General features: G+C 40.6%; 1 protein-coding gene across 2 annotated transcripts in view; it reads right to left on the bottom strand.

Annotated features, from left to right (window-relative positions):
• The window catches only part of LOC126260108 (nuclear receptor coactivator 3), a 319,207-nt gene that overhangs the window by 91,010 nt on the left and 214,746 nt on the right, over window positions 1–13,451 (bottom strand). For both annotated transcript variants that reach the window (XM_049957341.1, XM_049957340.1), the window contains exon 2: window positions 5,205–5,315. In XM_049957341.1, the coding sequence (XP_049813298.1) occupies window positions 5,205–5,315 (111 nt within the window). The remainder of the gene's footprint in view (window positions 1–5,204; window positions 5,316–13,451) is intronic.

Raw genomic sequence — 13,451 nt, 5'->3', positions numbered from 1 at the left:
CTTTACAGACGAATGGAAAAACTGTTAAAACCCGACCTCAAGAAACATCAGTTAGGATTCCATAGAAATGTAGGAACACGCAAAGCAATACTAACAATATGACTTCTCACAGAAGATAAGTTAAGGAAAGGCAAACCTACGTTTCTAGCATTTGTAGACTTAGAGAAAGTTTTGGCAATGTTGACTGGAATACTCTCTTTCAAATTCTGAAGGAGGCACGGGTAAAGTCCATGGAGTGAAAGGTTATTTACAATTTGTACAGAAACCAGATGGCAGTTACAAGAGAGGCACGAAAGGAAAGCAGTGGTTGAGAAAGGAGTGAGACAGGGTAGTAGCCCATCCCCAATGCTATTCAATCTGTAGACTGAGCAAGCAGTAAAGGAAACAAAAGAAAAATTTGGAGTAGGAATTAAAATTCAAGGAGAAGAAATAAAAACTTTGAGGTTTGCCAATGACATTATAATTCTGTCAGAGACAGCAAAGGACTTGGAGGAACAGTTGAAGGAACAGTTGAATGGAATGGACACCAACAAATGCAAAATGAGGATAATTAAATGTAGTCGAATTAAATCAGGTGATACTGAGGGAATTTTATTAGGAATGAGACACTTAAACGTAGTAGAGGAGTTTTGCTATTTGGACAGCAAAATAACTGATGATGGTTGAAGTAGAGAGAATGTAAAATGTAGACTGGCATTGTCAAGAAAAGTGTTTCTGAAGAAGAGAAATTTGTTAACACCGAGTATAGATTTAATTGTCAGGAAGTCTTTTCTCATAGTATTTCTGTTCTGATGTAAAGACAAGCGCTGGCACGCTGGCCGGGAACGTTAGAGCAGAGAAGGCTGTGAAACATCAGTCAATTGCATGCTGACCTACCCCTCTCCAGGACAACAACGCGATGGTAGCAGCCTCTACACGAAGAGGACATAAGCGTTGTGCCGCCTGGCCATAGCATTGTATACACCGAAGAGACTTATTTGCAAGTCACCCTTTGCGTATGATACATCTGTACTTCTCAAAGTGAAGTATTGTTATATATCTTATTGTAATAAAAACTCATTAATACGATCTGCTTGAATTGTTGTCTAGCGATCCGAGAAGCAGGTTGCCTAGGCACCTCATGTTTGACGAGTAGGCAGGATACAACAATTTCTATGGAGCGTAGCCATATATGAAAATGAAACATGGATGATAAATAGTTTAGACAAGAAGAGAAAAGAGGCTTTTGAAAAGTGGTGCTACAGAAGAATGCTGAAGATAAGGTGGTAGATCACGTAACTAATGAGGAGGTACTGAACAGAAATGGGGAGAAGAGGAATTTGTGGTGCAACCTGACTAGAAGAAGGGATTGATTGGCACATCACTTTCTGAGGCACCACAGGATCACCAATTTAGTATTGGAAGGAAACATGGAGGGTAAAAATTGTAGAGGGAGACCAAGCAATGAATACACTAAGTAGATTCAGAAGGATGTAGATTTACTTCAGAGATGAAGAGGCTTGCACAGGATAGAGCAGGATAGAGCAGCTTGGAGAGCTGCATCAAACCAGTCTTTGGACTGAAGACCACAACAAACAAAACAAGTACATGCTGAAAATAATCCAGTAACGGATGATTCTGAAACTGTATTTTCCTGTCTTAAATGTGGTGCAAACTTTGCAAATAATTTAAGTGACCATTAAGCAGTTTCACTATGGTTACAATTTGAAGAGTAGGGGTCATAGGTTTAGATACAGTTAGGATATCTCTTAAATAAAATGCAAAGAAGTATGAAGCCACCAACAGTCTTTTTTCACAGACAAGCCCTTTAGACTACAGAAAGAAAGATAGAAAAGAACATATCAACAATGTATCATACAGTACATTCATAGCCTTCAGTGTGCCACTCTGTGAGGACTATTACTGTGATTCAACAATTTATTTCTAGTAAAATAGCAGGGCTTGAACCATCTATGAACTTTTCAGCTTAGTAATGGTGCACACCTCATTATGTCCAACCCTCTCAGATATCGTTAGCCTTCATTACGCAACTGACAATAAGTAATTACTATTATATCCAGACATTGAAACATTTATAGTCAACTGTTAATCAACAATACATGATACAGCTAACTGATTAAATACAGGGGCGGGGGTGGGGGTGGGGGGGATTGCAGCAGTGACGCAAAATGGTTGGTTGTTAACATCTTAAATATAATCTGAGATTCAGTAGTTGAATAGCAGTGGAAAGTGCGTCCTAGTACAGTTCGGTTTCCGAAATGAAAATACATCTTAACCGCAAATCTTGGTGCATTGTGAATTCACAATGTACCAGACTTTCCCTCTCATCGCGTTTGGTAAATCTCACCTGATCCAAGGTTCTGGGTGCCTTTTCCAAAATGTACCTCTTTTCCTAAACCTCTCCAGTCTTTTTCCTTCACCCCTCTTCCTTCCCCTTCAACCCTTCTGCCAGAAGAACAATCCACTGACTCCAAAAGCTTGGAAGTATAACCTTCTTTTATGTGTCCATTTTCCTGCCATTGCCTGGTGAGTATATTTTTATCAATCTGATTATGTTATATTGTCAAAAATTTATTATTTTCATTATTAAATCAAAAAACTTTGTTTCACATGAATAGGGACAGACGCTAAACTATAAAGCTCCTCCGTAACAATCTGCAGGATCAGTCACCTGTACAAGAAATACCATAATCATAAAATGTCCAATGATTAAGACACTGTTAAGAACATGTCTTCGTTCTTTGGTCATCTCCATCTGTTATCATAAATCAGGTGACTAATTACCACATGTGTGTAGATGAGTATACTTTATTTTCTGCTAGTGTATGTGTTGTCAACTGTGAAGCCATGAATGAGATAATATTTCCTAACATTTGACAAAGAGAAAAACATGTGACTTGCATTTAATAAATACTTTACCACAATACTGAAGTGACAGAGAAAGGTCCAGGAAAATTACATCACACCAGTGACACTTCCATTCGAAGCAAATTTTTCCTAATTAACAGCCCACTCTATTTTTATTCCTTCTTTTCTTACATAAAACATAGCCACTGATTGCTGGTGTCACATCACAACTATTACAAATAAATAACATGATGAGTATAAACATGATGCAATGCAATACAATCTTCTTGTTACAGTATGGTGTCAAATGGTCCATCTTCCCCCAACCTTCACTGTTGAAGTGATTAATGGGTAGATTATTTTTTTCTGGTTCAGTTACCTCAAGTTAAACAGTAGACTGCTAACATGAGCCTTGCAAAAGAGGAACAGACAAGTGTAACTTTTTTTCTACTACTTAAACAAGCGTACATTGCAAACACAAGTTACAACTGTGTGCTGTCTACCTTTTTCTTAAGGGAAAAAGTGGCAGGGAGAATTCTCAGATATAAATTGTGCTATCTCTACACATGTTAAATATCCATAAATCCAAGTTAAAATTGCAGTGTGGTACACACCACAAATTTTCACGTACGTACGTACGTGTGTGTGTGTGTGTTTCGAGGTGGAGATTGCAACAACAGTAATGTAACTTGCAAATCTGACTGAGTTTTGAGTTAAATTACTGAGCAATCATTACATAAAAATATCCAATGACAAACATGTATCTAATAGCGCACTTCGCTTGATCTATTTAGAATGACACTAACATTGTTAACTTGTTGTGAAGTGTTTAATATCCCAAGGCTATCAAGGAGTCCAGAAATGTGTAACTAGTTCAGAGAGAACAAGGCTGGGAGAAAGAAATCTGAAGATTATTGGAGAAATAATCCTTGAAATCACCTAAAGTTATTTCGGATAACCATGAAACCTGTATCAGGACAGCTGGATGTGAATCTGAACTCTGCAGCTTCAGAATATGAACCTAGTGCTGGCTTTAAGTTTGCTAACACAATGAGAAATGACAAATGCACATATTCTTTAAATACACAGTGCTTAATTTTTCCTTATCCTAGTGTCTATAGGTACCAACATTTGTGAAGCTAAGCTCATTTTCAGAATATGAACTGGTTTTCAGTGCCAATGACTCTTCAGGTCATTTTATTTTTGGCGAAGTAACTTGTCATTATAATAAAATGATTTAAATTATATTTTATCTGAAGCTTATATTATATGTAATGAAGCACATTTCAGAAAGTTTGCTCTATGTCATAGAACTGCAGGAAATTTTACACAGAGGTGGCTTTTTAGTTACACAGTTCCAAGAGTAACTTCTATGCTATGTGATAATACCTCTTAGATAGAGCATTTGATATCTGGCCAAATTGAAAAATGTTGGGGTAAGTCTAAATATTAATTCATACACTACCTGCAATATAAAATTATCAAAATTTCGAAGATAGCAATCACTAAAAACCAGAATGGTTACTTTTCCATGTGTGAGCCACAGTTTCAAGTCATAGTTATTGTAAGTAGTTAATTAGTGCTTCTGAACAGTGAATTCCATACGAGATACATTTTGTTTTAACTTCCATGATATATACCATTTTTTAAATTTCTTTTCAGATGCAAAAGTTATGTATAACACTTTAGATATTATGGACAAACTAACGTAAGTCAAAATCAGAATGGAAGAAAAACTGGCACTAAACAAATGAATTTGAAACATCCTACGTAAACCAACTGAAACCCCAAGCAGTCTAGTTGTTGCACACGGTAACTCCCTGAATCAATTTAACATTCCTACAACAAAAGTGGAAGTACATTAAAGAACTACAACACATCAAAAGTCATAAATTGCACAAAATTTATCACAGAATTATGGGCAGAAAATGTGGAATCTTACAATCAATAATTATAAGCGGGTAGGTGGTAAATAAATAGTTGCTGTCAACAGGTACAGGAACTTTAAAACAACAAAGAACAGTGAAGGCATAAGGCCTAAGGAGAGCTCTAAATAATTGCTGAAAATAAGGGAATCAGCAGTCACAGCCGTAGTAGTGTAGTCGTACCGGTATTTTTGGCAAGTGAGCAAGACAGTAAAAAGTTGTGCTAAATAGTAGCTAATATTTCTTTTCATTTTTCCGTTTCCTTTCGTTTACTGGTGTTTTTTTCTATTTTTTTTTTAATATTAAAAACATCTACACCTCATTTTAGCATAAAGAAGAAACAACTCATCAGAAAATTAAGTGTAGTGTAGATAAATGGTCCGCAATTGGTATGACATGCCATTACGTAACAGTGGCTGCAACGATACTTACACCTGGGCGCTGGACTTGGTGTCAGTTTTCTTGCGTTTCTTACTGGCGCCTCCAGTGACGGCAGCGCTCATCTTGACCCACACAGGGTCCTGGAGGTCACATGGGCCAAGCCTGAAACACAACAAAGAGCCTTCCCTCAGTTACTTGCTCTCTACGAAACCAAACAGGTGAGGTAGACATTAGCAGGTCACGATTTGTAACTACTGTGCATCCAGCCGCAGAAAAATAGATTTTGCAGTTATCAGAGCAATGACTGTACCGAGATAGGGGCAGTGGTATTTTAGCATCATTTTCAAACCACTACTATGACACGTCCATAAAACAACCTGAAAAAACAGTTACATAACATAAACTACTCATTGCCTGTGCTCGTTTCTGTTAGATGTAGACTCATATATGGCAAAACTGTTGTGAGAAAATGGCTTGATATTAAGAAGACTGACATTTCTTAAATTCCACTTATTCATACTATCCTCCTCCTTTTACGTATGAGCCACATTGGAGTACAGTTCTTTTTTTCTTCCACACTTCTCTCTTCTTTTACATATGAGCCATTATGGAGTACTGTTATTTCAACTGTTCATTCTTTCTTTTCTTCCACATTTCTCTAATCACTTCTTGATGTTTCTCTCTTCTTTCTTCTGCGCAAGCGATTCCAGTCTTCTAGTTTTGTTATGAAACCCTTTGGATACTTGCGGTTTCTTTCTGAGTGGCAATCCTTTCTCAATATCTTGTCGTATAATTGGGAGTTCGTTCATGTCCCTTCCAGTTCTTGTTTGGACCATGTCTAGTAGATTTTTAATCCTCCATCATTCCTGGCTTATTTTCACTGCCCCATCATTTCCAGTCAGCTTCTCGGAACATTGCAATGCGCAGCCAGTGGACAGTTAATTTACCGAAGTAAGTGAACAGTCTTTTTGTGAGACTTGGATGTAACCACATAAAGCTATTCTTCTTTACCTAACCACGACAGTATTTTTTTCAGTGTGTGTAGAAACTACTCTACTACGATTTCTTCCGTGCTGCGTTTGCTCTTTAACTACTCCCAAAACTTTCCTTAGTATTTTTCTTTCTGATTTCCAGTGCTTCCATCACCACCTTTTTGTTGAGGTTTAAACCGTCTGCTGCACAAATTGTGTCTGCGCGAATTACTGTAGAGTAACGTCTAAGCCAATAAAAATCACTTAAGGTTAGCACTGGACTCTTTCCTTCAACAACGCTACAGTCTACATTTTCTCGCATTATTCTCCAGCTGAAGTTATGTTACTACTAATTGATTTTAATGTCAACAAAAGGTTCAACTCTAACCTTCCTTTCTTTCAGAGAAATTAAAACTGGTGTATCACCTACGAGAGATCATGGCCGTGTGGATTATTGCAGGCAGTTGGTTTCCTATTCTCATCCGCCATACCGTTACACCATCTGAATCGTATCAATGTGACATTAAAAAGCACATCTTTTCTTCATACCTGATCTTTATGTGTCTTTCAGATACAACAAGGGCATTCGAAGAGTTATCTCAATTACGTATTAAAAAGTACCCAAGCCTTGGGAGACGGAGGAAGGTGATTTTGTTTATTAATCACAAGTCTTGGATATAATGAGTAAAGTTTCAACACATTTACATGACATGCGACATGCAGAGTTATAATCAAGTATTAAAATTCTTAGAATGTAATGTGACCAGCTTTGACGTAACAAGAACAGCGCACAATCATGGAAACAATGTGCGGAATCCATACGCCTTGCCTGTTAAACACTCAGCATCTTCTATTTGAGATGGCGCTGTTGGGCGGATAAATGCTAAACAAAACAAAAATGGTATGTACAATACATAGGTGTGCAGCACTTAGTATCTTTGTCTTATTAAGTGTAATTGTTATGATCATAATGTTCATGATTAGTAATAACTGTGTATTCCGATGATACGAGTTAACTGCCATTGTAAAAAGTTTATGCGATGAATGTGGTTCACATTTAGAAATTATATTTAAAATGCAAAATCTTTGATAAAATCTGTTTCACTTTCAATCACTCTCACTAGGATTCCATAGGATAATCATAAGTAGCCATATGAATCTAAAAATAGTACAGTTGGTACAATTTCTCATACTGTAATGATTAAAATGTTGAATGGAAAAAATTACACTAAGAGACCGGTTATAAAAATAGTATTCAACCTTTCATAGAGGTATTGAAGCTTTCATAGAGCATACTCTCAAATCGTAACTGGCAGAGGCAGCCTGACGTCACACAAAATCTTACTCTGTTGTCACATATACCTCATTATCACCTATAAAAGAAAGTCACGGACTGATGCATGTCCGAAACACAGGCACCATAAATGTGACACACTGAAAGCACTGCACGCTGGTAAGGACTTATTTTGAACTGCCCAACTCAGTGTCAACATACAGGGTGTTTCAGAAAGCATTCCCTGATTTCAAAATACCATACTTGTTGACAAAAACATACTACAAACATTGGATCAATCGCAAAACACTCACAAAATCTTGAATTTTTAGGTATGCTATTATAAATGGTCTGTGTGTCCACCACCACCAGCAGCAGCAAGAACATCTTTTTACATTTTTACCTCCCCCCATGAACCATGGACCTTGCCGTTGGTGGGGAGGCTTGCGTGCCTCAGCGATACAGATGGCCGTACCGTAGGTGCAACCACAACGGAGGGGTATCTGTTGAGAGGCCAGACAAACATGTGGTTCCTGAAGAGGGGCAGCAGCCTTTTCAGTAGTTGCAGGGGCAACAGTCTGGATGATTGACTGATCAGGCCTTGTAACATTAACCAAAACGGCCTTGCTGTGCTGGTACTGCGAACGGCTGAAAGCAAGGGGAAACTACAGCCGTAATTTTTCCCGAGGACATGCAGCTCTACTGTATGATTAAATGATGATGGCGTCCTCTTGGGTAAAATATTCCGGAGGTAAAATAGTCCCCCATTCGGATCTCCGGGCGGGGACTACTCATGAGGACGTCGTTATCAGGAGAAAGAAAACTGGCGTTCTACGGATCGGAGCGTGGAATGTCAGATCACTTAATCGGGCAGGTAGGTTAGAAAATTTGAAAAGGGAAATGGATAGGTTAAAGTTAGATATAGTGGGAATTAGTGAAGTTCGGTGGCAGGAGGAACAAGACTTTTGGTCAGGTGATTACAGGGTTATAAATACAAAATCAAATAGGGGTAATGCAGGAGTAGGTTTAATAATGAATAAAAAATAGGAGTGCGGGTTAGCTACTACAAACAGCATAGTGAACGCATTATTGTGGCCAAGATAGACACAAAGCCCATGCCTACTACAGTAGTACAAGTTTATATGCCAACTAGCTCTGCAGATGATGAAGAAATAGATGAAATGTATGACGAGATAAAAGAAATTATTCAGGTAGTGAAGGGAGACGAAAATTTAATAGTCATGGGTGACTGGAATTCATCAGTAGGAAAAGGGAGAGAAGGAAACATAGTAGGTGAATATGGATTGGGGGGAAGGAATGAAAGAGGAAGCCGCCTTGTAGAATTTTGCACAGAGCATAGCTTAATCATAGCTAACACATGGTTCAAGAATCATGAAAGGAGGCTGTATACATGGAAGAAGCCTGGAGATACTGACAGGTTTCAGATAGATTATATAATGGTAAGACAGAGATTTAGGAACCAGGTTTTAAATTGTAAGACATTTCCTGGGGCAGATGTGGATTCTGACCACAATCTATTGGTTATGAACTGCAGATTGAAACTGAAGAAACTGCAAAAACGTGGGAATTTAAGGAGATGGGACCTGGATAAACTGAAAGAACCAGAGGTTGTAGAGAGTTTCAGGGAGAGCATAAGGGAACAACTGACAGGAATGGGGGAAAGAAATACAGTAGAAGAAGAATGGGTAGCTCTGAGGGATGAAGTGTTGAAGGCAGCAGACGATCAAGTAGGTAAAAAGACGAGGGCTAATAGAAATCCTTGGGTAACAGAAGAAATATTGAATTTAATTGATGAAAGGAGAAAATATAAAAATGCAGTAAATGAAGCAGGCAAAAAGGAATACAAACGTCTCAAAAATGAAATCGACAGGAAGTGCAAAATGGCTAAGCAGGGATGGCTAGAGGACAAATGTAAGGATGTAGAGGCTTGTCTCACTAGGGGTAAGATAGATACTGCCTACAGGAAAATTAAAGAGACCTTTGGAGAGAAGAGAACCACTTGTATGAATATCAAGAGCTCAGATGGCAACCCAGTTCTAAGCAAAGAAGGGAAGGCAGAAAGGTGGAAGGAGTATATAGAGGGCTTATACAAGGGCGATGTACTTGAGGACAATATTATGGAAATGGAAGAGGATGTAGATGAAGATGAAATGGGAGATACGATACTGCGTGAAGAGTTTGACAGAGCACTGAAAGACCTGAGTCGAAACAAGGCCCCCGGAGTAGACAACATTCCATTAGAACTACTGATAGCCTCGGGAGAGCCAGTCATGACAAAACTCTACCATCTGGTGAGCACGATGTATGAGACAGGCGAAATACCCTCAGACTTCAAGAAGAATATAATAATTCCAATCCCAAAGAAAGCAGGTGTTGACAGATGTGAAAATTACCGAACTATCAGTTTAATAAGCCACAGCTGCAAAACACTAACGCGAATTCTTTACAGACGAATGGAAAAACTGGTAGAAGCCGACCTAGGGGAAGATCAGTTTGGATTCCGTAGAAATGTTGGAACACGTGAGGCAATACTGACCTTACGACTTATCTTGGAAGAAAGATTAAGAAAAGGCAAACCTACGTTTCTAGCATTTGTAGACTTAGAGAAAGCTTTTGACAATGTTGACTGGAATACTCTCTTTCAAATTCTGAAGGTGGCAGGGGTAAAATACAGGGAGCGAAAGGCTATTTACAATTTGTACAGAAACCAGATGGCAGTTATAAGAGTCGAGGGGCATGAAAGGGAAGCAGTGGTTGGGAAAGGAGTGAGACAGGGTTGTAGCCTCTCCCCGATGTTATTCAATCTGTATATTGAGCAAGCAGTAAAGGAAACAAAAGAAAAATTCGGAGTAGGTATTAAAATTCATGGAGAAGAAGTAAAAACTTTGAGGTTCGCCGATGACATTGTAATTCTGTCAGAGACAGCAAAGGACTTGGAAGAGCAGTTGAACGGAATGGACAGTGTCTTGATAGGAGGATATAAGATGAACATCAACAAAAGCAAAACAAGGATAATGGAATGTGGTCGAATTAAGTCGGGTGATGCTGAGGGAATTAGATTAGGAAATGAGACACTTAAAGTAGTAAAGGAGTTTTGCTATTTAGGGAGCAAAATAACTGATGATGGTCGAAGTAGAGAGGATATAAAATGTAGACTGGCAATGGCAAGGAAAGCGTTTCTGAAGAAGAGAAATTTGTTAACATCGTGTATAGATTTAAGTGTCAGGAAGTCGTTTCTAAAAGTATTTGTATGGAGTGTAGCCATGTATGGAAGTGAAACATGGACGATAACAAGTTTGGACAAGAAGAGAATAGAAGCTTTTGAAATGTGGTGCTACAGAAGAATGCTGAAGATAAGGTGGGTGGATCACGTAACTAATGAAGAGGTATTGAATAGGATTGGGGAGAAGAGAAGTTTGTGGCACAACTTGACTAGAAGAAGGGATCGGTTGGTAGGACATGTTTTGAGGCATCAAGGGATCATAAATTTAGCATTGGAGGGCAGCGTGGAGGGTAAAAATCGTAGAGGGAGACCAAGAGATGAATACACTAAGCAGATTCAGAAGGATGTAGGTTGCAGTAGGTACTGGGAGATGAAGAAGCTTGCACAGGATAGAGTAGCATGGAGAGCTGCATCAAACCAGTCTCAGGACTGAAGACCACAACAACAACAAACCACAGTTTATTTTCAGTGATGAAGCAACATTTCACGTTAGCAGTAACGTTCGCATACGGAGACTCCAGAACCCTCACGGTATTATTGAGCACGTAATGGACTCAAGAAAATTGAACGTTTTTATGCTATTTTTCATTAAAAAAGGTGTATGGTTCCTTGTTTTTTGAGGAAAACAAAGTGACTGGGGTGAGCTGCAAAACTGGCTTTTTCCATAACTTCAGGACAACTCCCATGACTTCATTTTCCAATAGGATGGAGCTCCAGCACACTGACAACAACAACATACATCAGTCTCTCAATGGCACTCTACCACAACGCGGGATAGGGCGCAGGGGATACCGAGACGCTGCAGCGACTTCTTTGCCTCCGAGATCGCCAGACGTGACCCCGTGCAATTATTTTTTGTGGAGATATGTGAAGGATAGTGTTATCTCCCCTTCTAGAAGATTCGAAGGACAGAATAACAGCCGCCACAACTTGTGTAAAATCAGATACATTGTGTTAAGTTTGTGATAAATTTAGCTCTGATTTAGACGTCATTCGTGCTGCTGGTGGTGGACACCTGGAAGATTTATAATAATATAGCTAAAACTTTTTGTGAGCGTTTTGCGATTTATACCACGTTTGTAGTATGTTTCTATCAATAAATATGGAGAATGAGATATTCACTCTGCAGTGGAGTGTGCGCTGATATGAAACTTCCTGGCAGATTAAAACTGTGTGCCCGACCGAGACTCGAACTCGGGACCTTTGCCTTTCGCGGGCAAGTGCTCTACCGTCTGAGCTACCGAAGCACGACTCACACCCGGTAAAGTTTGGAAGGTAGGAGACGAGATACTGGCAGAAGTAAAGCTGTGAGGACTGGGCGTGAGTCGTGCTTCGGTAGCTCAGACGGTAGAGCGCTTGCCCGCGAAAGGCAAAGGTGCCGAGTCCGAGTCTCGGTCGGGCACACAGTTTTAATCTGCCAGGAAGTTTAATAAATATGGAGTTTTGTAATAAGGTCATTCCTTTTGAAACACGTATCACCATCTGAATTTACTTGTTAAGAATCTTGAGGGCAAATCCCGACTATCCCTACTTTTTCGCATCACACCGTGTCACCGCTTTTTCAGCCGCCAGTTATCAAAAACCTGAGCGCCATTCCTCCGACAGCTTGACGGGAACCGAATGAAGTGTTCCTATACGCCTCTCGATTAACGAACGAAAGTATCGTCGTTTGGGGAACGACGGGCACAGGCGGGGGGAGGGGCAGAGTCGGCACAGCAAGCGGCGGCAGGCGTCGCGACGGCGGCGCTGCGCCCGCAGCCTCCGATCGATAGCGTCCCGCCTGGGCAGGGCGGCGCCGCGCCGTGGGGCAGGTCATTCGTTCGCTGCCCATTGTGCCGCGAACCGACGCGCCCACGCGGGACGCCCACACACCTGTGTCACCGGTCCACAATCGTGCCGCTCCCACAACTCTGCTGGCCTCACAGCTGGCGGTGAGTCGTCCGTCGGCTCGTCGCCGCGTATCGGCATCAGGTTTCAACCGTCTGAATGCACACGCCGCGGCTGTTTACAGTGAACGGGTGGACACGTGGAACGACATTCTTACTCTATGAAGCAGAGGTGTTTATGTGTGTATAAAGAAAATCTGTCCAGTTAACATACTGCCTGACGACGACGACGACGACGACGACGACGACGACAACAACAACAACAAACAAACAAACAAACACAACCAGAAGACACGGTCGGATGTCAATATGACTTCGTGCACGTACATTCCATCGGCGGGTGTGTAAATTACCGGCCGGCCGGAGTGGCCGTGCGGTTTTAGGCGCTACAGTCTCGAACCGCGTGACCGCTACGGTCGCACGTTCGAATCCTACCTCGGGCATGGATGTGTGTGATGTCCTTAGGTTAGTTAGGTTTAAGTAGTTCTAAGTTCTAGGGGACTGATGACCACAGCAGTTAAGTCCCATAGTGCTCAGAACCATTTTTGGTAAATTACCGGGATTGCAGTTCTTTGTGACAGGCAGAACGACCACCAGAGCGCAGTAGTGCGTAGTAATGTTATCAGGAATGGTAGGGTATGTAAGGAGAGTGAACAGCGTCAGATATTGAATGAGCACTGTGAGGAACACGGAGATGCTTCGTACTCCTGTGAAACAGTGTTATCAGCTCCTGAAACGAGTCTGAAGGAGGACGTCATTGTGAGCCTCCTTTCAGCCGGCTTGTCGAATCGTACAACATCCAGTATTGTGAGGCATTCGGGTGTAACAGTGGCCCGCAAGCCCGGTACTGGCCTGCATGGGAACGCGAGGAAACACGTATTAGTCGTCAAGCTTTCGGTCGACCACATCCGACCAGCAAAGAGA

Source organism: Schistocerca nitens, chromosome 5 (assembly GCF_023898315.1).
Source record: "Schistocerca nitens isolate TAMUIC-IGC-003100 chromosome 5, iqSchNite1.1, whole genome shotgun sequence".
In the NCBI taxonomy this organism is placed as follows: domain Eukaryota; kingdom Metazoa; phylum Arthropoda; class Insecta; order Orthoptera; family Acrididae; genus Schistocerca; species Schistocerca nitens.
This window is presented reverse-complemented; position numbering and strand designations above follow the sequence as displayed.